The sequence below is a fragment of the Takifugu rubripes genome, chromosome 1 (genome assembly GCF_901000725.2).
Source record: "Takifugu rubripes chromosome 1, fTakRub1.2, whole genome shotgun sequence".
In the NCBI taxonomy this organism is placed as follows: domain Eukaryota; kingdom Metazoa; phylum Chordata; class Actinopteri; order Tetraodontiformes; family Tetraodontidae; genus Takifugu; species Takifugu rubripes.
Genome location: NC_042285.1, coordinates 25,042,551 through 25,069,882, shown reverse-complemented (window position 1 = coordinate 25,069,882; position 27,332 = coordinate 25,042,551). Strand labels below are relative to the sequence as shown.

Here is a 27,332-nt window from a genome sequence, read left to right as displayed (position 1 = left end):
TTACAGGTTTGTACCGCTGCCAAAACAAATCATCGTATTTCATTTTTATATGTCATATTTACTTTATTTTTCATAGCCCTAACAGCTGTCATGCCTTTTCCATGCCAGACTCAGTAATTTCACAAAATAAAATGAAGCAAAACGAAGCAATAACAAAAACAGTCACTCAATAAATAACCAATTTGCAAAAGAACACACAAAGCCTTGACATTCATATTATCCAAGTAAAGGGCTTGTCATTAATGAAACAAACTATGTTCTCTGTGGGAATAATATTCAACACGAGGCACCGCAACACATTCCACAAAATACAGCAGTGGATTTTTAATACAAATTGTGGAGCATTCAACTTTTTTTTTCTTGAAAACCCTGTTTGTGTCTTACTCAATCCCACTCAAGAGTGTGACACTATTGCACGGAAATACAGATTTCAGTGCAACATGGCATCAAACCTTTGCCCGTCTGCCAGTGAAAACAATTCTTAGAACAACTTCAAATGTTTCGGTGCAGATGTTTGGGTGGGAACGTTTCAGATTTTCCTCTGATTGTGCTGTCACACTTTTCTGATAAGTGTCGGTGCTTTGCAGGCTTCAAGTACAAACCGGCCTTCTTTTTTGATCAAGGTAGTGCTGATGGAACTGACGCAGAGGTTCTGGGGAGCACTCTACAGCAATGATCAGCGCTGACTTGAGAGCTTAAAATAATGCACATGATCTGTGTTCATCCATCAGTCTAACTGTGGAACATTTGTCTGACTGCAGATTTAGAGGTGAACCTAAAAAGGCTAAATTAACATACTCCATTGCAGTAAAATCAGAGGGATAAATGTGTGATTCTAATGTGTTAAAACTGCTTGAAAATGCACTACGCCGCACAATTTCTGAATAGAATGGTAATTCGGCGTGTTGGGAGTTTGTTGCCAACAGATTCTTTAGTAATCAAAACATACAAAGAAGAAGTTCTATCTGTTCTAAGAACAAAAATCGCTGCCAGACAGATTTAAACTGGCTGCAAATACCTCTGTGAGTTCTAAAGTTTAGTGTTGTGGGTGACAGAATCATTGCTATCCTGTTTCTGAAAATTCTGGAAGAAATAGTGCAGAGTCGGTTTCTAGTAGCCCTTTTTTTTTAGAGATTCCTCTGAACTGTGTGTGCGACAGGTGAACTGGAACCTGCTACGATTCTAAGTGGCCACGGCAGCATAAAAGGCTGTAGCGCAAAACACCACTGAAGAAGAATTCTGGGTAGCATTCAACACCAGACAGAATCAGACACAACAGAAGAGCACTACAGTGATTGGACAAAAGTGTCATTATGTTAGCCTAATAAGTTACTCAGGAATTTATCGACTTACTGAAACTTGATCAGAACTACATTCACTTTATCACTTTATCATCATTTTGGGTTACTTTCCTGGAACAGTTAGCGCCTACTCTCAAAACTGCAGAGTAAGAAAATGGAGTCATTTATTCAATAAATATAGGCAAAAGTTACAAACCTTGAGGTACTAACTTGAAGACGACACCCGTCCTTTGCAAGAACAAGGTCCAACATATAAAAATAACCACCAGGCTCTTGTAATTAAGAGTTCTCAATCCAATGAGTTCAAAAACCTGAAGAAATCGGCCAAATTGCGGCACAAAATCTTGCCGTAAAGTTTCGCCGAGTCGTGATTAGAAGCCAGGTCTCACTGGGTGACAGGCGTAATGGGTGGCACTGGCACGTTTAGGGTGACGGGGCTGGTGGGCGGTTGTGGTGAGCTCTGGTAGGACCGTAGGAGAACTTTGTGCTTGGTGGCAACCTCCTCTCTTCTGCGCTGCTGTTCCACCAAGAATTCTTTGAGATGGGTGGTTGTGAAGGTGAGTGTCTGCCGGCGGAGGCGCATCAGGTAGGCATCCTGAAGCCAGGAGTTACTGAAGCAATCTTTGATCGAGGGACGGGCCCTGTTGACGACCAGACAGCGAGGATGCAAACATTAATGCATTTCAGGCAAAGATCATAGATTCCATCATGTTCCTCTCATCCAGTGGTGATCAACCCAGAGCTACATGCTCCATCCAGCCAGGTTTTCTGTAAAACCAACCACCATCTCATCTCATCTCATCTCATCTCATCTCATCTCATCTCATCTCATCTCATCTCATCTCATCTCATCTCATCTCATCTCATCTCATCTCATCTCATCTCATCTCATCTCATCTCATCTCATCTCATCTCATCTCATCTCATCTCATCTCATCTCATACTACCAGAACCTTCCATATTTTGGCCGCACCGGGATGAACCAGGAACATTCCGATTCTCAGCCCAGTCCCCGACAGACTGAGCTACCACCACCCCACCCCACTCATATCATTTTTCGGTAAACAAAAAAGAAATATCTATTAAAGACTGATTAAAAATTGCTCTGATGCTGGGATAAACACTCTGAGATGAAGAGACTGTTGTGTACACATGGTCAAAAAAAGGATAAATTCTGAGAATAAAGAGCATAAAGAGTATAAAGTCTGATACTGAGCTTACCAAGGGTAGCTACAGAGGATCTTCTTTAGAAACAATGAGGCACTTTGGGAGACATTCTGATAGAGTTTAGAGAGGTCAAACTTTGCTGCCTGGATCCTGGCTTCAGTCTCCTGAGGGTCTTTTTCACTGAATGGCAATCTGCCACTCAACCTGGAAAAGATATGAATGGTTTTTGGGTTAATTGTGGGTCATACTGGAATTCCAAAGACTCGGGTAAGATTACATCGGATGAAAAAAAGGCCTAAAAGCGATGCAGCGGGATACAATTCTAAATCACATTTCACATTAACTACACAATTACGTTTCTATTTAAGGATGACTTGCTGCATGGAAGCTGTGAAAGCAGTACTCACATGATAAAAGTCAGCACGCCCACGCTCCAGATGTCAGCTGGAGGGCCAACAACATCCCCTTTCAACATCTCTGGAGCTGCGAGCAGAAGAAAGGAGAATTGCACACGGTGCGTTTACGAGATAACTAATTTCACCTGAAAATTACCTTGGTACCGCACAGACAGATTAACATTTATTACCTGTGTTTCTCTGATGGAACCACTACGGTGGGGGGCAGTTTTCATTAGTCTGGCAATTGTTTTGTTTTTCCTGTTTCTTGTTCACATTTAGGATGAACTAGCAACAGTTCCGATTGCAGATTTCAAGTTAATTCATGTGCATTTTTCCTCCCATATGAAGTTTACATTTCATTTATGAGGCTATATTGTTTTGTTAGTGAAGGCTATTATCCTATCACAGTCAGAAGAAATGGATTAAGACCTATTATGTCCCTTCTTGGATGTCCTGTGTGAACCTGCTGCTACTTTATTAGATTTATTAGATTAGAAAAAAACAACAGCTGCACGCTGTGTTCATTATCTGGTCATTATATGGTCGTCAACTAAGTAGACAACTCATCATCAGCACCTAAAAGGCTCCATAGTCAATTGTGTCCTGAAAATTCTGATTAGGAGAGAAAATTGGAAGACTGAGTCTCTTACACATGTGCTCCAGGGTTCCGAGCCGAGGGCTGAACTGCTTGAGGAAGAGCGGGTTGTAGATCTGAGCGCTGCCAAAGTCAATGATCTTGATGACGTTCATGTGAGTGACAATGACGTTCTCCGGCTTGATGTCCAAGTGAAGAATGCGTCGGGAATGGAGGTAGTCCAGACCCTGGAGGATCTGCGCAATGTAGGTCACCACGTCATCCTCCGAGTAACGGAACCTGAAAACCAGCAGGCACACGCTCGCTCGTTTGGGGATACGATTCCGGCGATGCTTTTCTGTCACATCAAGTGCCTCACCTGTCAATGAGGCTGAACAGCAGCTCTTTCCCACTGCAGTACTCGGAGATGAGCACCAAGTAGCGCGGCGTGACATAAGCCTCGTGCAGAGCCATGATTCTCTCATGGTGAAGAGACTTGAGGATCTCATATTCCTGCAGCACCTCCTGCTTGCTCTCTGCCTCGTACGGAACGATTTTTGCCAAGAAGAGGTTTCCTGTGGCGTTTTCCCGGCACTCACGGATCACGCCGAACCGTCCTCTGCTCACGATAAACATCGGAAGTCGGTGTTAAAACAACCCCATCAAAAGATTTAAAGATGCAATGTTTACCTTGCTTTCTCATCCATGAAGGTGTAAGGCTTCTGTGGGACACCCTGGCGCAGAGATCCCTCTCCAGGTTTGCCCAGAGGCGTCCTGCGTCCAGAAGGCGTGGCCCTCCCTGATGGCGTGACCCGTCCAGATGAGGTGCTCCAACTGTTGCCTCCCTGTGGCACAGGCGTCACACTCTGCACCACCACAACAGGTGGGGAGAGCGTCACCGTGGGAACCGAAATGGGGGTGTTTGCTGAGGAGGAATTGATTGACTGACAAGGCGGAGAAGCACAAGTGGACGGGGCCGATTTGTATACAGGAACCGATGAAATAGGTTTCCCGATGACGGGCGTAGGTGTCGAGCTGGGAGAGGGAGGTGTGTTGTTTGTGGAGAGCACTGCTATCACAGGGCTCTGTGGTTTCGGGGGCACAACTGGTGGGGGCGTCAGTTTGTTCTGAGGTTTACTCATGCTGATGCTCAGAGTGGTCTTGGCTTTGGCTGGCGCGGTCGGTTGCTTTGGCAGGGAAGTGCTAACAGGCGGAGTAACAGCTGGACGACTAGCATCAGGCGGCACTGCGGGTTTGATGGTTAGCGGAGAAGCAGCTTTCATCACAGACGGAGAGGTGGAAGGTGGCGCTGAGGGAATGAGTGTCACTGTGGTTAATTTAGTTGGAGCTGGTTTGATGGGAGGCACTTTCATGGATGACATCATCACGACAGCCGGAGGAGGAGTAACTGCAGGGACAGTTTTGACCACCACCGACGCAGTGGACTTTGGTGGTTCTAAAAAACAGACAGTGAGAGTGAATCCGATTTTATTTGATGTTACTACATCACTTTATCTGCACACACATAAGTAGTATAAAAGGTGAGCAAAATGTACCTTTAGACTCCAGACGAACAACATCTGAAAAGCTGCTGTAAGGGCCCTGGCCAGCTTTATTGACACAAGCCACCCTAAACCTGAAGGCGCCCCCTGCTGGCAGGTCAACAACATTGTAATAACAGTCTGCCACTCCGGTGGCCACGATCAACCAGTTGGTCTCACCTGGAGAGTAAAAGTAAGACATTTTATTGAAGTTCTTTCAAAATAATGTATGGTTATTGCCACACTTTTATTTCAAGTTCACCCAAACATTGTTTATAAAATGTAGTCTATTTTATTACATACTGTAGATGATGACTCATCTTATATATCATATGATTATTTGGTCATATTTATATTTGTAGTGGGATGCACTTGGTGAATCTCTATAGGTTAGTAGGCAGGTGTGAGTCAGGCAGTCTCAAGAGAGACACCAAACACCACTGTTCTGTTGTTTGCTTGCCAGTGGAAAAGAAACTGCCAGAAAAAGCTATTTCTTGCCTGAAAAATGGATTTCTCTCAGATATTCATACAATACAAACCGCAATTGCCTCACTGGAAATTTGACTATTTTAGTCACAAATTTATTCAGTATCTCAAATCGGCCACATTAACTTAGGGTGGTGAACAGTGTCAGGGGGTGGCAGCCTTTTATAATTATGGTAAAAGGATTGAGACAAAGCATCTGAAGAATAGAATATTTTGGATGGTTGCTATAAGTGAACACTGACCCTCAGCTCTTCTCTCCAGAGAGTATGTGCATGGGGCCATAGTGTCTGAGGGCCTCCAAAGTACCAAGGCAGTGTTGTTGTACTTTTGAGGTATTTCAGGTGTCCCAGGACGATTGGGCAGGCCTAGAAAACACACATCAGCATACGTAAATAATATTCGTATCATTTAGTCTATCGTTTTCAGCCTCTGTAGTGAGAGCGTAATAGTATTTATTTAATCATTTTTAGATCACATTACTTCCTGCAGACACCCTGATATGGTACTTACGAGCCAGAGATATTGTGCAAGAGCTGGACACGGAGGCCAGAGGGTTGGTAGCGACACACTCGTAGACCCCAGCATCTTTTTTGGTGGTCTGCATGATCATCAGTAGCTGACGGCCATCAGGGCAGGCGATCATGTTCATCCTGGAATCGATCTCCATTGGCTTCTTATCTGAAAAGGTCAGAGTGATCAGTTTTTAAACTACTTGATAGAAAAGACTGTGAAGCACTCCACAGGATTTTCTTTCCTTTTACCTTTTATCCAGGTGATGTGCGGATGGGGGCTGCCCGCTGGCAGACAGCTAAGTGTGACAGGATCCCCCTCCAGGAGAACATGATCTCTCAGTTTGATATGAAACACTGGTGGAAAATCTGGAAGCAAACATTAGATCCCGTTACTCTTTACTTTACTTGTGGCCCTCGTCTGAAAACGATTACTTCAAAGCTAATCTGTCACCAGAAATATGGTGCGATTTCTGAACATTAGCTACAGTAGCAATATTTTATCCCAAATGTGCCCTCGAACTTTCATTATTTCATTGATTTATTTTTGCTGTGGTTGAAGGTGACAAATTCTCATTCACCAGCAACTCTGGAGCTCACTAACTATGCTGTGTGTGTGTGTGTGTGTGTGTGTGTGTGTGTGTGTGTGTGTGTGTGTGTGTGTGTGTGTGTGTGCGTGTGTGTGTGTGTGTGTGTGTCTGAGATTATTCTTCGGCCAGGGGAAATCACCTCCTAAACTATTCATGGGTTGCCTGGCAACATCATGGTGATGATAAGACCAATACATCCAGACAGGCTGTTTGTTGTTTCATCTCACTACGAAGGGATTTACCCAGATTGTAGATCTATCTTCATAACAACATGATATATAAAATCTAAATTATCCAACTTTAGAAAAGAAAATTCAAAATCTCTGAAACAACTGCTTTAATTTGAAATTTGTCAGTAACAATTTGCTAATATGAATTAAATATCTCTATTATTTAACTTACCAGAAGCCAGTTTGGAGTACTGCCGCGAGCGCAGAGCACTATTTTCTCTCGAGATCGCTGTTGGTATGTCGGGTTGTGACACCGTCTTATCTCTCCTCCCTCTGGTCAGGCCCCAGCGATCCCAGCGGGATCTGCGTTCCATCTCCACACCTTTATCAAAAAAATGTCAATTTCTTGTTCATATCAATCATCAGTAAGGAGCAAAGAAATCAAGATATTATGCCTAATTATTATTTTCGTACCCTGAGATGGGTCCGTTTTGCTGGACACAGAGTCCAGAGACTCTGATGAGGCGCCATTACCAGTCTGAGCGGCCAGCTGGTTCTGAGGTAAGCTGTGAGGTTTTACACCACGATTTTCTGAAGTCGCACGGCGAATCATGGAAAAAATGGGTGTTCTCTTGGGTTCCTTTTCCTCTGATGACCTCCTTTCTTCTGAGTAACTGCGGATTCTTGTGGAGATGCCAGCCACGGTGGACTCGATTTTTCGACGCATTGCCAGAACCGGTGATTCGTTAGATTTTTTGTTCTCCTTATCCTCTTTTTCCCTCATTGACCCCCCACCATCCATGTGCATCGTTTCCAATTCCTTCTTGTCCTGTGACCCCCTCCGCCCGAGGGTCCACGAAAGCCTCCGTCTCAAAGGAGACGAATCTTCTTCGTTGGACGTCTCTTCCTTGCGCTCTGCCGACGGAGTTCTTTTCAAGCGTAAAGACAGCCGTCTCATGAAGCCTTGGTCCTTCTGAGCTTCGCGAAGGTCCTGGACTGACTTTGATTTCTCCTCCAGTCGCCTATGTGACAATTCCAAAGGTGCCCCAACTGGCCCAGGTCTGTATATTTCTTCACCTGCCTCTTTATTGTCTGATGCCAACGCTTGAGATTTGTCCCCATTCTTTGATCTCGACAAAAACTTTAGGCTTCTTGAGAGGGAAGACTCACGTTTCTTGAAACGCGCTTCAAAGAGTTCTTCACTAGTAATATCCTGAATGTTGGCACCGACAGAGAAATCTTGCTGAGACAAGGAATGCGGGGTGGTCCGTGGCGGACTGGGTTCCTTGGTGATCATGTCAGGGGATGCTACCCTTGAGTATACAGCAGGGTGCGCGGTAGAAGATGCTGTTGATGGACCAGATGAAACTAATGGGACACTGGGAAGTGAAGCTGCGGCTAAAGAAGGTTTAGGAGTATCTAAGGTTGAAGAGTTTGATGGGACAGCAGCTGTTGAGGGGCTTAAATGTTGCTGACACAGCGGCTGAGCTGTGGGAACCATGATCGTCTGCATAATACTGGCATAAGCTGAAGACGTTCCATCTGGAAGGACGACACGGGAAGGAGATGAGGCTGTTTCAGAAGCTGATGCAGGGGGATTCTTATACTCTTCCACTGGTGAGCTTGTGTTTATGATTGCGTCTAAGGATTTCTCTCTTTCATCTTCTATATTTTCCTGACAAATAATTTGTTCCTCATTGGATTTTTCACTAGTAACAATTCTTTCCTCCTCTTCCTTCATAATCTCTTCATTTCCTTCTTGTTCTCCATTCGCATCTACATCCATGGTTTCTTCTTGGATGTCAGGTGAGGGGGTAGGATTTCTCTGGGTTGTACATTCTGATTCCATCATTGGCTCTTCGGATATGCTCATATCTTTCTCTGAGAACCCACTTGTGCTTGATCGCTCATCAAAATTATCTGTGGTCAACCCATCCAACTTTTCACTTATGCTATCATCATGCTTCATCTCTTTGTCGATAAAGGATTCCTCACTTTCTGTTTTGGTTGGGCTTTCCTGCATTACAGACTCTGGTGTTGGGGGTTTTGGCGAAGGCTCCCGAGGCGTCTCCGGACGGGAGTCCAGCTTGATCTGCTCAGTGAGGGCTGACATTGATATGGCTTCCTTTAACTTTCTCTCCTCAACCTGTGCCAAAGGAATTTCTAAGGGGGCTCCTAGTCGCCGGTGTAAAGCTATGGGTTCGGAATCACCTTGACTGAAAGAAGCAGCTTTACGTAAAACTTTATTTTTATTTATTTGATTAGAAGATTCATCCCTTGTGGAATCACTGGATGCCGCCCTCGTCAGTGGACTCAAACGGGCGGTACGAGAGTAACGATCTGAGGACATTGTACGTTTTTCTTCCCCCATTCCCAGTGTTTCCAGCAGAGGTCCTCTCAGTCCACTCATCTTGTTGTCCACGGAGCCACCACGAAGCAGTCGCTGTCTCATTAGCTCCAGCTTCAGAGCGTAGTCTTCCTGACTCATTTTAACAGTCCCTGGGCTGGCGCTCCTCCGAGGCAGCTCCATAGAGACGGCCTTCTTTAGAACTCTCTGTCCATCCTCTTGGATTCCTTCTGTAGCTCCTTCCTCTGGGGTGATCCGAAGCATCAATGCGCTGTCTGCTGACCCACCACGTCTTAGCTCTCCTCTCCGTCGCCCAACTTCTGGTTTATCTGATTCCATGCTTGAACCTCGTCGAAGGGGTTTTCTAGTCACCTCTGTCTTTTTCACCAGCTCAGCAGGGGTTTCGTCATCTGAAGAACCCCTGTCATCCTCCAGCGATGACCTTTTCCGTATGCGAACTTTACCCATTTCAACTCCATTTTTAGCAACTTCCTCACGGCCACATTCCATTTCCTCCTGGGCTTGTAAGGGAGAGCTGGAGCATTTCCCTGTTCCCTCCTGCTTTTCTGACTTCTGCTCATTGGTTTGGATCTCATTCAGCGACATTCTCGATCCAGAGAATTCCATGTGAAGAGGCATTGGAATAAACGGCAGCTCATCAATATCTTCATCAGAGTCTGAGGATGATGATGGCAACGGTGAACCCTCTTTAAGGTGCCGTGGAGCTGCGATGGAGATATGGCTGGTGGAATCGTTGAGCAACTCAGGTATGGACCTCATGACCATCTTTGATTTATAGCTGATTAGGGAACGCTGTTTAAACCAAAATATTATAATATTTAAAGACATAAACAAGAATACTGAGGAAAACAAAGTAAAAAATCAAACATCTCTTACCTGCCATTTTCTGCGGGACACAAACTTCTTCAGGGCCTCAGTGCTTATAGCTTTACCTTTGCTAAGGGTCTAGATGAATATATATATATATATAAATAATCATAGGACCGTGACTGATAGTCTAATAGAAATTGCAGGTAGGTAGACTTACTGACCTTGAACCAAGGGTGTCGCAGGCATTCTTGAGTATCAGGTCTCCTGTAGAAAAAATTCACATGTAATACAGGCAATGCAATGCAAATCCTGTCTGCACACGTCTCTTTAGAATTTTAAGGGTTTTTAATGACTGATAAAGGGGAACGACAGAAATGGAGGTGGACATTTTATCTGTAATGATACAATGTGTGTAAAATAGCTAAAGAATGATCTGAGCTCTTGGGAAGCAAATTCAACATAATATCTGAAAATTTGAAGTGAAAGATTTCAGTATAATCTTGCGTAAAAACCTCTTAAAACTGTTAAAACTGTATTCCTTCCAATCTGAGAGTGGTAAATTAATTATTTACCATTATACAATACCACAATCTGCCTTGTTTATTGTAATGTTTGCTAAGAAAGCACAGTTAAGTGCCTGAAAGATTATTGCAAGCTGATTTATTGCTCCAGTACTTATGAAAGCTGTGCAGTAAAAATACATCACTCATTGAAAATGTTCTCCCTGGTGTATTATTCATACATATGACTCATTTCCTCTTCTGTTTATGGACCTATTTTACATTAAACAGGTTAAAAATAGAAAAGAAAATGGCGAGATCTTGTGGTGTTACTCACAGTCTGTCTGCTACCAGCAGCTTTATGATGAACCCTTTGGCCTCTCGGCACAGCTCGGCAAACATGCTCTCTTCAAAAGCCACGTTATAGTTTCTGATGTTCAGCACAGAGCTGCGGTCGTTCTCTCCAGCAAATGGGGAAACTCCCGTCAAGCTGGTAGAAAAAAGTCATGTATTTTATATACAAAAATAGTTTCTAAATAATCATAAAATCAAACAGAATATTAAAGACAAATTAAAAAGTATAATACTAATTATTTACTCACCACAGATATGCAATAACTCCTACTGGCCTAGTAAAAATAAAAAGATGAAGACCAGGGTGTGAGATAATGGCAAACAACTGAAACTGATCGATATGGAGGCTTTCGCTACCAGATGTCTGATGCTTTTGAAACAGGAGTCTGGTTGACGATTTCTGGTGCTACAAATTCTGGCGTGCCGTATTTGCAGTACTGCGCCTCATCAGGTGTGATCGCCACAGCGTTGCCAAAGTCACAGATTCGGATCTGGTCGCCGTGGGGATCTGCCATCAGGATGTTGTCAGGCTGTTGAAGTCATAACAAACTGCAGGTTTATTATCTTCTAACCACAGACTGTCTGTAGGGTTGCATAAATGTCTCATTAAAATATTCCCAGTGCTTCATTTTAACAACTTTCTGCACAGACATACGGCAAAATGGAAAAAGCTCATGGGAGGCAGTAAAAATACCTTAACATCGAGGTGTATGATGTTTCGGCTGTGAAGGTAATCCAAGCCTTCGAGCAGTTGTCTCGTACATGAACGCACCTGATGATCACAACATGCAAAAGTGCCAACAACAGCCTTAATTGGATCATGTTTCCAGTTAAACAGACGCTGCTGAGGTTAGAAATAATTGCATAACTTACATCAGACTCCATTATCATAGATTTCCTAGCATATCTGTCCAGCAGCTCTTCATGGCATCTTTAAAGGTTAATTAAGGCTGATATTTGGATCTGATATTGCTTATATATATATACACTCTACACTTAGGTATTGATATACTGTTCAGTGAGGATACATTTCCGTGATGATAATGACTGCATTCTTTTTCTCAAACGCATCATGGAAGTAAATAATTCTCTCATGGTCCAGCCTGGAGAGCAGGTTCATCTCCCTCAGGGCAGATGCCTTCTTCTTGGCTCGTGTGGACACAAACTTTGCGGCATACTCCATTTTCCCTAACTTCTGAGTCACGCGTTTAACATAGGAAAATGCACCTCTGCAGCAAAGACACAGAAGGAAACTCTTGGCGATTAATTGGAGCTCGAACGCTGACAAATTAGGACGGCAAAATGCGTAGAAAGAAAAATTGAAAATTTCAAAAATGACTCACCTTCCAATTTCTTTGTGAATATCATAGTGGTCAGTCAGCCTGCGCATTTTCCTTAGAATTGTCTCCTCATCATCTATGGGATCTTCTTTGCTCTTGGCTGCAGCAAATGCCCATGTTTAAAATGGAAAAAGGCAAATAATCTCAAAATACACTGGAAAAAAAAATCTTACCTTCATGAACAGTAAGTTCAGCTTTACAGGACACCGAACCTGCCAAATTCCGAGCGGTGCAGGTGTACACGCCAGAGTCTTCCGGACAAGCATTTAGAACCACTAGAGAACACTCGTTATCATCGTATACAAATGTGTAGTGACTGCTCTCTGCCAGAAGAATGTCACTCTGAAAGCAACAAGCACAGACTTTAGTAGGAATACACTGTATTTATGAGTAAAAGAATAAAAAAACAACCCAACCTTGAACCAAAGGATGTCAGGAACAGGTTTGCCTTCCACCACTACAGCAAAGCGAGGGCTCTCCCCAGCAGAGACATCCAAGTCTTCCATGATAGTTTCAAATGTTGGTGCAGCTGGGGACCGAGAGGGGATGGGTGGTTTGTGAGGTTAACTGGTCAGCAGGTGAATTGGGTGGGCCGAGGGATCGGCTGTCTACCTGCCATCTCCACGGTGAAGGTGCAGCTGTCGTTGCCGTGCTTGTTGGAGGCCACAAAAGTCATTTCTCCCATGTCATCGCTCCTCACCTTGAACAGCTTCAGTGTGTGCTGGTCATCGTCAGGCATCGACATGTCACACAGGCCTGGTTTGCTGGACAGAATCATTCCCCTCCTGACAAAGAGTTTAAATTATGGACCCGGCTCATTATCTCATCATAGCTGTGTAATATAAGAAGTGGAGCACATCAGGGCGTGGTTACCTCTTCCAGAGGACTGCGGCGTTAACATGGTTGAGGGTGATGGTTATGGTGACTGACTGATTTTCAATCACATAAACAATTTCCGGCTTATCGACAATAACCGGGGCCTCCTGGAGATAGGGGCCTGTAAAATTCACATAAAGCACAAACAATATGCAAAAGGAACGTGGATTGCACTCGTGGTTTGGCGAGCTTAAAGTACCTCTGTCCAGCAACTGCACCGGCTCGGTGGCAGGTGAGGGCTTGCTGAACGCTTTGGACGTGATCGTCAGGACCCTGAAGGCATAGCGGAGTCCTTTTGAGAGGGAGGCGATGGTGTATGTGGTGTCCTTCAGGCCGGAAGCTATGATGGTCCACTGGATGGAGCCCAGGGATTGTTGCTGGATGGCATACATTAAGGAGCTGGGGTCTAAATGCACAAAAGGGTTCAAAACACACAAAACATGCTGACAGGATTTCCTCTGACCCTGGAATGTCATATTTCCATGATCTTAAAAGCATATTTAATTTGCTGTTGTGAATATCTTCATCGCATGTACCGATTGAAGGATCCAGCCTTTTTGGTTTCTTCCAACTCAAGCTGATGGTTTTACCAGTGATAGCTTCTATCACCGGAGTTCCATCTGGAGGGTCAGGAAGAATATCTGAAAATGGCAAAAGTCCATGTCAGATGTCAAAGCACGTGCTCGATCAGCTGGTGTCTGCAGCCATTAAATGACAAGGTCGTTATAAATGGACCCAGAATAGCAGTCACTGCTTAGTCGGTCAAGCCATACAGTGCATCACTTAAGTCACTTCCTGATTTGTGCAACATTGTGGTTGCAGCACTGAGAGACATCAGGTAGCTACTGCTGCCATAAAACACACACATACACAAAGAATACAGACATCTACTGCAGGACATGGACAGAGTTTACTGCATGCTAGTGTCCATCATTCTTCACACAACTTCATACTACAGGTCTATATTCACACACATTCCTAAACTGGTGAGAATAACAGCCTCATGTGGTGCCATCTGCTCATCTATGCCAACAAGTTTGGCGAATCCTGAGACAAAAGAAGCAGAATTTGGAGCCCAGCATGCAGACAACAAGGACAAGACATGACAACAAATGATATTCCAGTCATACGACGATCACAACCGCTCTTCTTAGTGGCACTCTGTCAGAAATTTTATTGCAAAAAAAGTTGCAATAAGCATGAAATGGGAAAACAAAAGATGACAGTCACCTGTTACATAGAGATGAGCATAGCAGGTGGCTTTGCCAACTTTGTTAGAGATGACGCTTTTATAGACACCACCATGTGCATGCCTCACAGAGCGGATGACCAGGCTGTGGACATCGCGGACTGCAGGAGAAAGCAGAGAGCAAATAATATCAAGCACACCGGTCTATAAGCATCTTCAGCAAGAACTAATTTAGTTTCTTTTTGGTAGCTGCTAACGTACAGATAGTTCTGGTTTCAGGCTAAATGTGTTTTACTACACTGTTGATTTATACATTTCTTTCTCCTTTTTTCTTCTCTGAGTTTGCCATGTTTTCACTGTTGGCTTGTCCAAGGTATTCTTTTGTTCATTTGTTTAAGCTAACTTACGCTGCGTCATCTTTCTGTCCTCGGTGCTATCAATCCTTTTGCCATTGTGAAACCAGACGATGGTGGGGTAAGGCAAGCCGGCCACTTTACATTTGAGCACAGCCTCCTTCCCTTCAATCACATCCAGATCGTAAAGGGGTTTGATGAAATCTGGCATGGTGAAACGCTCCACCTCATTCTCAGGCACCTCTGGCTCCTCTGGGATTGATGGCATCTTCTCCATTTTAGCCCTAAGCGCAGATGAAAACAACTCAGCAACTGCAAGATGAATGCAAGCCCTACGGCCTGACACCTCCTGAAAAAGGCTTACATCTGAGAAGAGATGGCTGGCCTCGGCTCTTGTATGTAAAGTTCTGCAGAGGTCTCAGCCTCACCATGACAGTTACGGGCCGTGACTATGTAAAAACCCTCATCCTCTTTGGTGACATGAGAAATGATGAGAGAGTGGCGTCCACCTTCCTGAAGGATACGAATGTCCTCGCTCTCCGTGAGCAGATGGTCTACATCGAAAAGGAAGGAATAAGAAAGGATGTGAAGCTTTGCCAACCCTGATATTAAAAAAACATACCATTTTATTTTAAATCAGAAGTTTTGTGTTGAGTGTGCTTTCCCACCAAAGTGACACCACGTGACTTTAGGAGATGGCGTTCCGCTGACTTTGCAGTCAAATCGAGCGTTACGGCCTTCAATTACTTCCAAAATATCCAGCTTGCGAGTGAAGAGCGGATCAACGGATGGGATGACTCTGAGTCTGCCACAAGAAGTCACTTCCTCTAAAGAGCACATTTTTGAACTTAGAAGTAACTAAAAATGAAGAAAAGGTGCATTTAACTCTAACTGGCATGTTCCATTAAATGAATCCACAGTTCAAACCTTTAGCTGTGCTAAGTTTGCAGGTGTAGCTCCCACTGTCGTCCTCATGTACAGAGTTAAGCAAGAGTCGACACTTTCTTCCATCGAAGTGCATCTTGCAGTTGAGCAGCGCTGGCTGGATCAGTTTCCCATCGGCGAGCCAGTCCACATCAGTGTCCTTTGGTCCGAGGATGTGACACTCGAATAGAACTGTCTCCCCGGCCTTGGCGATGATGTCCTTCAACGGACGGATTACAGCCAGTCCAGGCTCAACTGGTGGTGCTGAGTGTTCAAAAAAGGGTGTTTGAAAGACCAGAGCCAGGGTACCAGAACAGAACCAGGGTTAACGTGCTCAGTAATACATAAAGACCTGAAAAGACACATACCTTGTACCTGCAGCTTTCCTTCACACTGCTTTGTCCCGTACTCATTAATGATCTTACAGGTATAAATCCCAGCATCTGACCTCACCGCTGACTTGATGGTCATTTCAAAAGTGCCATTATCAGTTTCACGAACTATGTGACGTGGGCCTGTTTTCACCGTCACTCTGTCCCTCAGCCTACAAAAGAGCAGAGTCATGGTCAGAGAGGTTTTGGCTTCTTTTAAATAAGCAGTGACTCATGCCCCTCAGAAGCGTGTTCCTGCAGAGGATGAGCAACCACTCACTCTTTTTTATCCAAACACAAGCACCAGTATAAAGGATGCCCCGTACACTATTGTTGTTGCTATTACCAGTAAAGGCAGCAACATGTTAAGCATTTTCTCCCCTGGTCTCTGGAGAGTCATGACTAACTCTCTGATTCAGCCCCTTCTTGTGTCCTACATCAATATGATGTGTTGCACTTTCATGAACATGTGTATTAGCCAAACTATTACAGCGCTTTAACTCCCACGTTTAGATTTAAATCCACCAGAATACAAATACAGAAAGAAAAGCCAAAATTACAAGAGGACCCTGTTCTCCATCAATTGGACATGATTTGAAGTGTCTAAATTTTGGGTCTTAATGTGGACAGAGAATTTAAATTGGATAGGTGCAGTAGTTAACCCCGGTTTCATTCACCTTGGGCAAAGGTAAAGCCCTTACTTGCACAAAAGCACTTTGAAACAGTAAACTACGCCTGGCTGGATTACTTTAATGCACTTTACCTCAGAGCCAGCCAGTGTTTTATTGTTTTTGTGCATTTGTCTTATGTTCTATTCTTCTTTTTGCACAGCGCTTTGTTCCAGCTTTGGGTGTTTTCAAAGTGCTTTATAAAGAAAGTTGTTGATGATGATTTATTAGGACCACAACCTGGTGATAGTTTCTTAAATTAAGTTATTTAGCACTGTTAATTGTACAAAAAAAGGGGTCTTAAGAAAGCTGAATGGTGCAGGACAGATAGGATGGTGATGAAATAGGCATCAACATACTTCTAAATTGTCCTGGCAAACAAATGCAAAGAAAAAACACTTGCTGATCTTTAAAAAGTGGTCTCAAAACACTGGAAGACATTGCCCTCGCAAAAACACCCAGTCAGAGCTTTTTTGGATGAGCTCAGGGTTGCATTGTGATTTCAGACTGTTTTATGCCTCATTATTTCAACCTGACATTTGTGTTCCCTGGCCCTTAAGTATTCCAAGATAATTGGGAGAAGCGTGTTATTCCTTTCCCCCATTAGGGAGGTTTTGTCAGCCTGAAGACTGTTGGGCATAAACATTAAGCTCCTGCTTCCTTTAAAGGATGAAATAAAGTTGCACGCCCTGCAGAAAACCGTGCAGTGATATAGAACAAGGCCTTTTAATGAAACGAGCTCGATGAAATGCGTGGAGCGAGCGCGATGACCTACCAATACAGCATGGGTTTGGGTTGTCCACTTATACGGACCGACATGGTGACTTCCTGTCCTTCGATGACAGACTGATCCCTCACTGTTACCTGTTGGAGACGTAAGAGAAATAAGGAAGATTACAGGAAGCAGTTTAGACCAACACGGCTAGCACCGTTAGCACAAGACATCCTGTACTTTGAACCGGACTGTTACTCCAAATTAAAAATAACGACACTCTACAAAAGAGGTAGAGTCAATTAAGTGTTTATAGCGGTTTAACTGTCTAAAGTCTTACCAGGAATGCAGGAGGCTGCCTAAACCGCATATCAATATTTTGCTTTGGTTCTGGGCCACCAAATTCCATGCCTTCCTCCAGAGGACTGAGATACTCCTCATCAGATGTAATTGGGCTGCTGATATCCATGGGTACACCCAGGTTCGCCTTTGGCTCCTGTACAGACTCTGGGGAAGCAACAAAACCAAAAAAGGTAGTAATTACATCCATGTCTTTTTCTAACCGATGCGAAAGTTTTCGTTTTCTCGCTGAAGGTATTAGTGATCAAACAGAAGTTTATGTTTGAAGGGAAAAGAGAAATGTTACTTTAGATATCAAATGTGATTGTGCGCTCACAGTGGGTGGAACCACTGAGCCTCACTGGGCAAATTATAGGCTCAGTTGTGCTGCCAAGTTGCTATGGTAACTATAAGTGTGGTTTCTCAGCTGGAATCTATGGCACAGTCATTTTTGCTCCGAGGGGCAATGACAAAGGAGGAGGAGAGGAATCATGGGACACACAAAACCAATGTAGGAGGAGAACACAATGTGTAATTTTGGTGTTTACTTAATAACAAAAATGCTGAAGGGTCTATTTGAAAAGAGCGTCTACAAAGCCCCCCTGTAGTGGGTGAAGAATGAGTGCCTCCGCTCTGGTGTTTGCATCTTTATCTGAAATACGTCCTTTGTATTTCGGATTGCCCTTTAAAACATACCTTTGAGTTCAGTGCTGTTACTGTCACTGCTTTGAAACATCGCCCTGCTATTTTCATGTTGTACTGTCACCTACGGCTACTACAGGCGGAGTGATCTCAGGTCCAGTGTCAGGCAGGATAAATGGCCATGGGTAATCCAACTTACCTGATTTAACTGTGAGGACGGCACTGCTGGATGCTCTGCCCACCTGATTAACAGCAGTTACGCAATATTTTCCTCCATCGGCTAGTCTAGCCGATTTGATGAGCAGAGTATGCCGCTCGCCTTCCACCTTGACAGTGTAATCAGTTAAGGCAGTAACATCAGCGTTGTCCTTCATCCAGGAAACTGTAACAAAGGAAACAAATGGCGCAGTTTTAGTACCAATTGCTCACATTCACATGGTCAAACGGAGGGTAAATGGACCTTCGGGATTGGGGGTGCCGGCAATAATGCATTTTAAAATGACATCTGCACCAGCAGAAACCACGGTGTCCTGGAGGGGGAACTCAAACACAGGGGCCTCCATGGGATCTTCTCCCGCTGACACGTATGAATCATCAGAGGAATCTACACAGAAGACAAGCATGATATCAAAAACAGCTGCCTTTCCTGAGAGATTCGAGTGGTAAAAGCAAATCTCACCCAGCTCGGGAGACAGAGGTCGAGAGCGACGTTTCTTTTCTTTTCTTCTGCTCTGCTGTTGTTCCTCTTTGTTGCTTGTGACGACCAGCTGAGGCTCGCTGGTCTGAGCGTCCTCCTCCATTTTTTCGTCTTCAACGATAATTGCTGGGATTCTTAAATTCGAGGCTGGTCGAGGTGGCTCCACTTCCATTTTCTCTTCTGTGGGAGTGTTTGGTGACACCCTCGTTGGTTTTTGTGGAGGTTGAGGAGAAGGATCTTGCACGGTGATGGATCTTTTTTGCACCAATGGACTTTCGGGTCTATTTTCTATTTTTCTTACTGTCACTTCTATTGGTGTCTTCCTCCCTGCTGTCTCATTATTCTGCAGAGAATGCAGGGATTCCTTTATGTGCTGGGATTCTGGCATTTGTGATATCCTTTGTACCAAGGGACTTGCCGGCCTTCGGTCAACTTTCCGCAATGTCATGTCAGCAACATTTTTGCTTGGTGAATCTCCCCTTTGTTGGTGATAGAATGCTGGCGATGACCTCTGGGTTATTTCTGTAACCGGACTCACCCTACTTAATTCTCGAGCGGAACGTTGTCCGGGTAGGTCAGATAATTGCATGGATTCTGGGGTGCCCGCTAGCTCTCCAAAACTACTAACTGTTACAGTTGTGGAACCAGTACTCTGCGTCTTGTAGAGTTGGAATTGAGTCTGATCTTGTTGTTGTTCTCGCATGGGTTGCCGACTTTGTTCCTTTTCTCTCTGTTCTTTAGCAGACTGGGCCCGTTCCCTTGCCTGGAGTTTTTGTAGAACTTGTGGGGGGATAGGCTCAATTTTCCGGAGAGGCTGCCGTTGCTTGCTCTTGAGGGTGAGTTGCTCAGTTGAAAAGGATTTCTTCAGATGAGGTTTACCAACCAATTTTTTAATGCGCTGCAGCTCCTCTGTGAATTTGTTCTCAATATCCTGAACCTTTTGGGAGTAATGCGGTTTCTCCTCCAGTGAAGCGGCTCTCTGTCTAAACATAGATCTTCGCTCAGCAGCATCCTCTTTCAAAGCCTCCCGTAAATCTTCCCTCGAGCTTTCTCTCGAGATGCCCAACCGGCTTCCTCCATCATCTGAATCTACAGATCCAGCCCGATTGAATCCAGCCCAGGATCTTCCAGAGACAGAACCCTCAGGAAAATCCAGGCTTCTTCTCCGTTCTTCTAAGCCTCTGACCTTCTCAAAAACTTTTGAGCTCGCCCTTGTAAGCTTTGGAGAAGGTCTGGGAGTGAATTCTTTTCGGGAGTACTCACTCAGAGGAGTCTGTGGTCGAGAGTCCTGACTGTTGCTTTGGGCCACTGATTTTGGCTGCTTAATTTTTTCTTCAAACTCCGCGGGGACTGTGTCTTGGTATTCAGTTGGCAGAACAACTTTCTTCCGTAAACTGACAGGTGTAGTCGAACCAGACCGACTTGGCATCGGTGAGGTGGAGGGACGTTTGGCGAGTCTCGGGGAAGGAGGAGGGAGGACTTGTGGAGGAGATTCTCTTGAAAACGTCTCTGAGTGGTTCCTGAAATAAAGGAGTTGAAGCAAAATCTGTAAGCAAAATCGATATTTAGGTTATTGTTGATTGACACTCAATCTATTACGATCTGTCGCTGAAGCTGAATTATGTGCAGTGTCCTTAATAATACTCCTTGGTTTCTTGCCTGCTTGTGTTAGAGAGATCCACATGTCCACGTTTCTTATTGGCATCTTCTGCAGTTTTGTCCATCACTGCATCTCAGATAAGTAGGAGGTTACATATTGTAAATTGCATTAATATTCTCAATTACTTTGCACTGAAATAGGGCCAAAACCTTCATCATTCTATCATTCCCGTGAATATTAAATGATGCAGCAGATTGTAACTCATGGGGGAAAACAGGTCATTAAGCACTGGTCCCTGATGACCATTGTCTCTTGTGCCTTACAATTACCACCAGAAATTAACTAAGTCATAACTGCCGTCAAGAAGGTGCATACCTGTGTGGACAGTCTGGTCCTCATCATCTCCAATATCGTCTTTGGTCTCATACTGGTTCTCACCTTCATCGTCTGTCGTTTCAGAATCTGAAAAAGAAAGAAATACAATTACTGAGTTCATTTTAAAGTCGTATAACATGTCGGAAGCCTAATCGGACAACGAGAGGACAGATGTGGTCTGTCGCCCACGACAAAGATATATCGACAGATATCAGTAATCCAATAACCAGTGAATTGCAGTGTAGAAAAAACACGTTTGATAGCGACAGATTACATGTTTTTTAACTAGCTCTGCATGACGTCAAAGTTTATTTTCCTGCTGTCTCCATTTGATTAAAACTGCAACTCCATCACCCTTGGGGCCTAATTAGCAGAGCTAAGCTAAATGTGCTAAATTGACTGCAGCTGAAATGTTGTCGAGTCTTCAGGTTTGACAACACCTGAACAGCTCTGTCTTAAAGGTATTTTTAGAAAATTGACTCTTGTCAGTTTTATGCCCTTAAACCTTAAAGTCTGTTCCAGTTGCACCATGTGGGAGATTTTTTTCTCCCTTAAACCAAGGAGAACACTAAAATAGAAAGCACTATTGAGTCATTGGCATCCCAGCAGCTCTCACGAGGCGTTTACATTTCACAGTAGGAGGAATTACTTAAATAATAATCAGAAAATAAGAAAATGAAAAAGGTTCTTAGCAGCACAGGATCAGCGGAAGAGTACAGGGCATTCTTTCTCCATAATCCACAAATTCAATCACATTTAACTTCACTGCACCTTTGTTGCCATACAGTATATATACAAAAAACACATTAGTATTAATTGCTAATATTTTTACAATTTGAAAGGAAGGCGACCAAAACTGTCAGGAAAGTTTGGTTTAGTAAAAGTGCAGACAAGGACTTTATATATTAGAGATAAGACCCAATTTTGAACAACATCCAGCCTTATAAAATGATCAGGATTTCCAAATATTAGTGAGACACTAAAGGCAACAATCAAACCTTCAGCATTTCAGAAATGTGACAGCACAGTCCGAGCCTGCCTTTGCAAGGTCTCCTGGTTGTTCCATATCAAAACTGCTGCTGTTGCAGGTCCCGCCACTGTCCAGGGGAATGGAGCATCATGTCATTAAAACCATCAGCACAACTACCCAGCTGCTGAAGTGACAGCTTGCAGAAAAGCTCGACACGTACTGACCTCTTTTCAGCTTAATTACCTTTCTTTATTAAATATTTCCAATAAACTCTCCTACTGTGCGTTCTTATTGTGCATGTAACTTAGTTTGAGAAGCAGCGAAGATCTAAAGAAACTCTAAAAGTTACACAAAAATCAGCAATTTTATGCCAAACGTGCCTACAGTCGTCATGGTTGTATCAAACCATAATCAAAATGCAGTATTTGAGCATCAGTTGAGCAGCAATTAACGTGAGGAAAAATCACAAAATGGTTCTTACCAGACAACTGAAACAGCACTTGCCTGATATTTTTTCTGCTGTGGATATTTCTCATGGCCACGCTTGGTAAGTCCTCGACTGGTATTTTGTTGTCTTGGCTTACTCTCAGCAGCAGGGTATTCCCCAAGATACAGCGGGGGTTCCGAGCCATTACTATATGCCAGAATCAGGCTGTTTCCTAGGCGTCAGCATTAAAAAAAAAATCTCACTCGAATTTAAGTTATAATAAGCTCCTCTTAACGCGAAGGATAAAGCTTGTCACTGACTGCAAAGACAAAAGGAAAGAAGGCACGCTGGTCTGTTATGTAACAAGTTGCACCTCAAAGTCTTATTCACTTCTGACAGAATCCATTTCTGAAGAGCACAACGCATAAAGCTCCGGCGCTGGCGCAAAGGTCTGTGGAACGCGCATCATCCAGTCCGAGGTCGCCTCCTCTCTCCACACAATAGCCAGCGACGGCGTACGCATCTTCCCCCGCCGCGCACCACCCTGCATGCGCCGCGCACCACCCTGCATGCGCCACGCACCGACGGGCAGAGGAAGCGGTGGGGGTGATCCAGCCCTTTCGATATCAGTGTTCGAGAGCGCAGGTTGACATTTTTCATTTTTTCCTTGCTTCCCTTGCGCCTGTGTCTCACTCTACAACTGGTGTAATGAGCCGCCGTTGTGCTGTCAGCAGTGTGTGTGTGTGTGTGTGTGTGTGTGTGTGTGTGTGTGTGTGTGTGTAAGGGGGGGGGGGGGGGTACTGCAACAGCTAGAAGGAGCTCCTCAGCCGTCTGCATTACTGGAACACACTGGGAACCAGTTATTGGCCACCTAAATCCCACTTCTAGGGGAGATGATTGATTTTTATTGCGCCTCTGGTTCTCGCTACTAGACTCCAACCACGCCACAGCTCAAGGTGCACGAGCTCAGCTGCTGTACTCTGATGCAGGGTTGCATCCGTGTAATTCTGATTCAATTCCTGAAATCTTCACCTCACAGGGAAGTGTTATGTATTCATCAGAGCATTGCAATGGCTCAAGAATATCATTTCAATTCACATCACACCTTTCTCTCTGTGAGCACGCCAAGTCCTCTCACGCACCTCTCTGGGAAGGAAGAAGCCTTTGCTTCAGAAAAGGTGGCCAGTTACTTTAAATATGACCTGCGACTAAGCGTCTAACAGGACGGACAGAATTGTGGAAGAGTAAAAACATCAGGGTGTAATTACGCGATCTATTGATTATGTAATCTCTGGTGACGTGAACGCCTTCGCGTTTCCTTGGCAGCTGTATTTTTTGCAGCAACGTTAAAGCATGTGACACCGATTTAATTAAAAGGGAAGTCTCCCTGACATGTGACGAAAAAAAGAAGCTTAATTTCGCTGTGCAAAAACCCGTGAGGACATCTCCAAGCTGATGGAACAACCTTAAGCCAGTTCCTCTTTCTCGGTATAACAAAGAAGATGCGAACTGCAGATTGATTAAAAAAATAATTTAAGCTCCATAATCTGTAGTAATTCCATCTGCAGCACATGATGTATCTTATATTTACACCTCTGTATTCAATGGAACATGAATATGGGATAAATCAAACAAATAAACTTAATAAATGAGGCAAAAGTCTTTGCTTAAGAAGCATTAACACTCTGATGTCCCAGCGAATCTATTAAAGCAACATGGTGGTGTCGGGGATTTCCAGAGTGTCACTGCAGCTCCACCTGTTCTATCATATAATGAATATGATATCATACAATGGAATCTGGGCACCTCACAGACCATCACCTGCCCTTAAAAATCTAAACATGCATTCAAATGTAACTTTATCTAATCATTTTCTCAAAATTCTAAATGCCTGTGCAGAGTTGCGAGGACCAACCAAACCACTTTAACAGCGAACACTCCTCCGCCTGTAGGTGCAAGGACGTGGTATCGTTCAGTCCTTGATTGATTCCTCCCTCTCTAAGTGTCACTCCCATCCCGGCCAGCTGCAGCTGCTTTGATGGTACTAAATGAAGATGTAGAGTAGAATGTTGGATGGATCCGCTGACATTACAGAAGGTTTCGATGGGCACAGGAAGAGGTGCACACTCCTGTCTTTCAGTCCTACAATTATTAACCTGAGATCTCACAACATTTACTTTGTTTCCTCATTTGAGGCAGGAAGAAATGATGAAGAAATTTGCCCTTTTTTCAGGATCAGTGGAAAGAAAAAAGTCAAAGTGAGCGGCGCTAAAATTAGCTGTGATGTCTTCCAATGAAACAGGAGAGACGTTGGCCTGCCACCATCACAAAAATCTAAGGCCTGGCACATTCCTCTGTATAAATAGATCTACGGCGAGTTGGTGGATATGGGGGGGGGGGGGGGGGGTCTAGAGAGACATTTTTAAAGGTGGAGCGGAGTGACAGGGGAGAGAGGGGAAGAGAGAGGAGGAGGCTTCGGCTAATGTCACTGAGTGATGGGACAGCTGGAAACTACACAAGCAGCAACGCTGCAGAGCGCTGAATCAAACTGAAGGTTAAAATGGAGAGTCAGAGCCATGGGAGCTTCTTTTTCCTCTTTCATTACAACAAAAGGAGCGACAGTTATTCTGATATCATCATCTCAGAGCCAACTGCTCGTGCCGCTAATGCAAAGAATCAAACCACTTGAACAGCTGCTGAGCTGCCTGCACAGATTCTGAAGTTATAGGTCCTTTACTGTATCATAAGAATGAGGTCAACATCATTTGCATCTTTTCCTCAGCTCATCTCTAGTAAATACAAAAGCTGTAGAAATGGCTGTAGTCAACAGTTTGAAGAAGGTTAAGAGTATTCTCTCTCTCTCTCTCTCTCTCTCTCTCTCTCTATATATATATATATATATATATATATATGTGTGTGTGTGTGTGTGTGTGTGTGTGTGTGTGTGTGTGTGTGTGTGTTGTCAGTGATATTTCTTTCATGAGGAGAACATAAAGGCTGCCCTCAGATGATCAAGTTCCTGCCATATCAGTTATGTCAACCCTATCTTTAATTAAAGCGTTTAATGGAAATACACTTTGTTGTCATATTTTGCTGTTCACAACAAAAGAATCCCTGTCATCACAGATCCACTCTGTGTTTTATACTCAGGAATTATGTATCCACTTGTTCCCATCAGAGAATACCGCCATTTGCTGACAATCTACTCAGGCTGGAGTGGCTGGGAAATATTTTACAGTCTGACTGTCTTCGCACATTGAAGGTATTGAGGCTTAAGTCTGTTTATTAATGCAGAATAAGCACTGCAGAACAAATCACTCTAGCTGAGGTTCAAAAAGCTGAATTTGAAAATAGTCATTCTATTTTACAGTAAACTTGAAGCACTCAAAGTGCCTGTCTGTTCTGAATCCAGCACAGTTAAATAAAACCCGGGTTCGGCTGATACGCTGCTTAAACCAGAGACGAGCTACTCATCAACATCCTACATTTAATGCTAACACACTCTGAACAGCTTTGGAGTTTGTCTAAAGAAAAAGATTTTCTGTCTGCCTGCAGGACCAAATATTTTCCCTGGTCTGAAAAAGAAGGAGATATTTTTATTTTCATGTAGACTGATAAAAATATCCCAGAAAATGATGCAATGCTTTTGAATGTTGTCATCTCCATTTTTACCAATGAAATATTCTCCATTACATATGGAAATCCTAATTATTTACTTTATTTTACATGAGTAATCAACAGCTTCACATCAAAATCAATGCAATGACGTTTCTTTAGTATAAATGTAATATGTACCGTTACTAAAATGTAAAAAAAAGTGTAAAAACAGCTATCCACATAATGAGCAGAATGAACATTAAAATATATTGAATTTGAGTTCTAATATTTCCTGCGGACGCACGAGGAGCAGGAGAGGCTAGCGATATGCTAGTTAGCGGGCTGATCCAGTTGCATGCTGGGTAATTTTCAGGTAATTTGAAAGTTTTCCAATGAAAACTTTGATCTTCCACCACACTTTAAACATTACAAGATTGAACCCTTTCCTTCTCCCCCCAAACAACCAAGCAAATCTCAGATTTTATTACTGAAGCTTTAAACAGATTACCTTCACCCAGATCCAGGACGGCGAGGACCGCGCTGCTGCGTGCCTCCCCCAGGTGATTATTGGCGATGCAGGTGTACAGGCCAGCATCGCTGGGTTTGCAGTCCCTAATCCACAGCCCTCCATACTCCTGGTTCTCCATGTCGATGAGGTCATCATTGTGGTACCAGTACAAGGATGGCTGGGGGTCTCCGGCCACCGTTACCTTGAGGCGGATATCACAGCCCGTCCCCACGGCAGCGTTCCTCATTTTGCGTATGAAAACGGGCGGCGTCGGTGTGGGACGGCCAGGACCCCGAGGGTCCCAGGCTGCTTGTTCCTGACTCGCTTTGGAACGCTTTGGGGGTATGATGGGGCTGGGGGGTGCCACTGCTTCATCTGCCCCTTTCTTCAGGGTCTCTGCTTTCCTCATGGTTGAAGGGTTGGTGTTACAGTGGGTTCTGGAGCTGTACTGAAGGCCCTCGAACTACAGGTGAAGCCCCTTACATGTTTAATTCACCATACAACAGTGGGCTCACTCTCTTTTTGATGAACATTTAGGCGTCGAATCTTTGTTCTCTGATCTCCGCAGTCGTCCAGAGAAAGAGCTCGCTGATTACCGGGTAATTAAGGCGATAGAGACAGCACCGCTCTTCAGCTCGGAGGTATTTTTAGGGCAGGACCCACTGGATCATGTTGCATTAACAGCTCCCTTAAGTTGCCTCTTGGAAGTAACAGTCAGGAAAATCCCCACCTTTTCTTTCCTGTTGACTTTACAACCTTTCGCAGATGTTGCCCAACGGATTCAAGCTCTCGCAACTTCCCTCGCAGAACAAGGTGTGTTCATCTCCAGGAAAGTTCCTCTTGGTCTGTTCCTGTGTGGCTTCTGTTTTAACGCAAGCAAAAGGTCCTGTCCAGTGAGTTGCACGGTCCCCCCCCACCCCACCCACTCTTGTCTCGTAAGCTAGATCACCACTCTCATGATCCCCCGCTACCTCTA

The 27,332-nt window shown here is 44.1% G+C and overlaps 1 protein-coding gene across 2 annotated transcripts; it reads right to left on the bottom strand.

Annotated features, from left to right (window-relative positions):
* Window positions 1-37: 37 nt before the first annotated feature.
* Window positions 38-27,322, bottom strand: spegb (striated muscle enriched protein kinase b). 2 transcript variants are annotated; one of them, XM_029836719.1, is made up of 41 exons: window positions 26,357-27,322; window positions 20,855-20,941; window positions 20,539-20,605; window positions 18,862-20,399; window positions 18,643-18,786; window positions 18,382-18,564; window positions 17,542-17,708; window positions 17,265-17,353; window positions 15,819-15,994; window positions 15,454-15,714; window positions 15,195-15,353; window positions 14,891-15,080; window positions 14,581-14,810; window positions 14,215-14,334; window positions 13,521-13,625; window positions 13,184-13,390; window positions 12,982-13,105; window positions 12,721-12,893; window positions 12,525-12,637; window positions 12,282-12,450; window positions 12,112-12,208; window positions 11,797-11,997; window positions 11,642-11,699; window positions 11,463-11,540; window positions 11,126-11,298; window positions 11,017-11,043; window positions 10,752-10,904; window positions 10,136-10,178; window positions 9,981-10,049; window positions 7,211-9,896; window positions 6,969-7,118; window positions 6,229-6,345; window positions 5,978-6,145; window positions 5,710-5,832; window positions 4,997-5,161; window positions 4,131-4,896; window positions 3,820-4,059; window positions 3,517-3,740; window positions 2,876-2,951; window positions 2,523-2,672; window positions 38-1,942 (listed from the first exon to the last, which is right to left on the bottom strand). In XM_029836719.1, the coding sequence occupies exons 1-41, from the start codon at window positions 26,763-26,765 to the stop codon at window positions 1,687-1,689; spliced, it is 10,731 nt and encodes a 3,576-aa protein (XP_029692579.1). In that variant the 5' UTR covers window positions 26,766-27,322; the 3' UTR covers window positions 38-1,686. The 2 variants fall into 2 exon arrangements, with proteins under 2 accessions (XP_029692579.1, XP_029692582.1); XM_029836722.1 differs by lacking the exon at window positions 26,357-27,322 and adding an exon at window positions 22,329-22,971.
* Window positions 27,323-27,332: the final 10 nt, after the last annotated feature.

What these genes read in the sequence shown, in the direction of transcription:
- spegb (XM_029836719.1), bottom strand. Translation starts at nt 26,765, where the DNA reads ATGAGGAAAGCAGAGACCCTGAAGAAAGGGGCAGATGAAGCAGTGGCA. An exon ending in CTTCACCGTGGAGATGGCAG is followed by an intron (nt 12,638 to 12,720) that starts GTAGACAGCCGA and finishes CTCGGTCCCCAG; the next exon opens with CTGCACCAACATTTGAAACT. An exon ending in TGAACTTACTGTTCATGAAG is followed by an intron (nt 12,209 to 12,281) that starts GTAAGATTTTTT and finishes CATTTGCTGCAG; the next exon opens with CCAAGAGCAAAGAAGATCCC.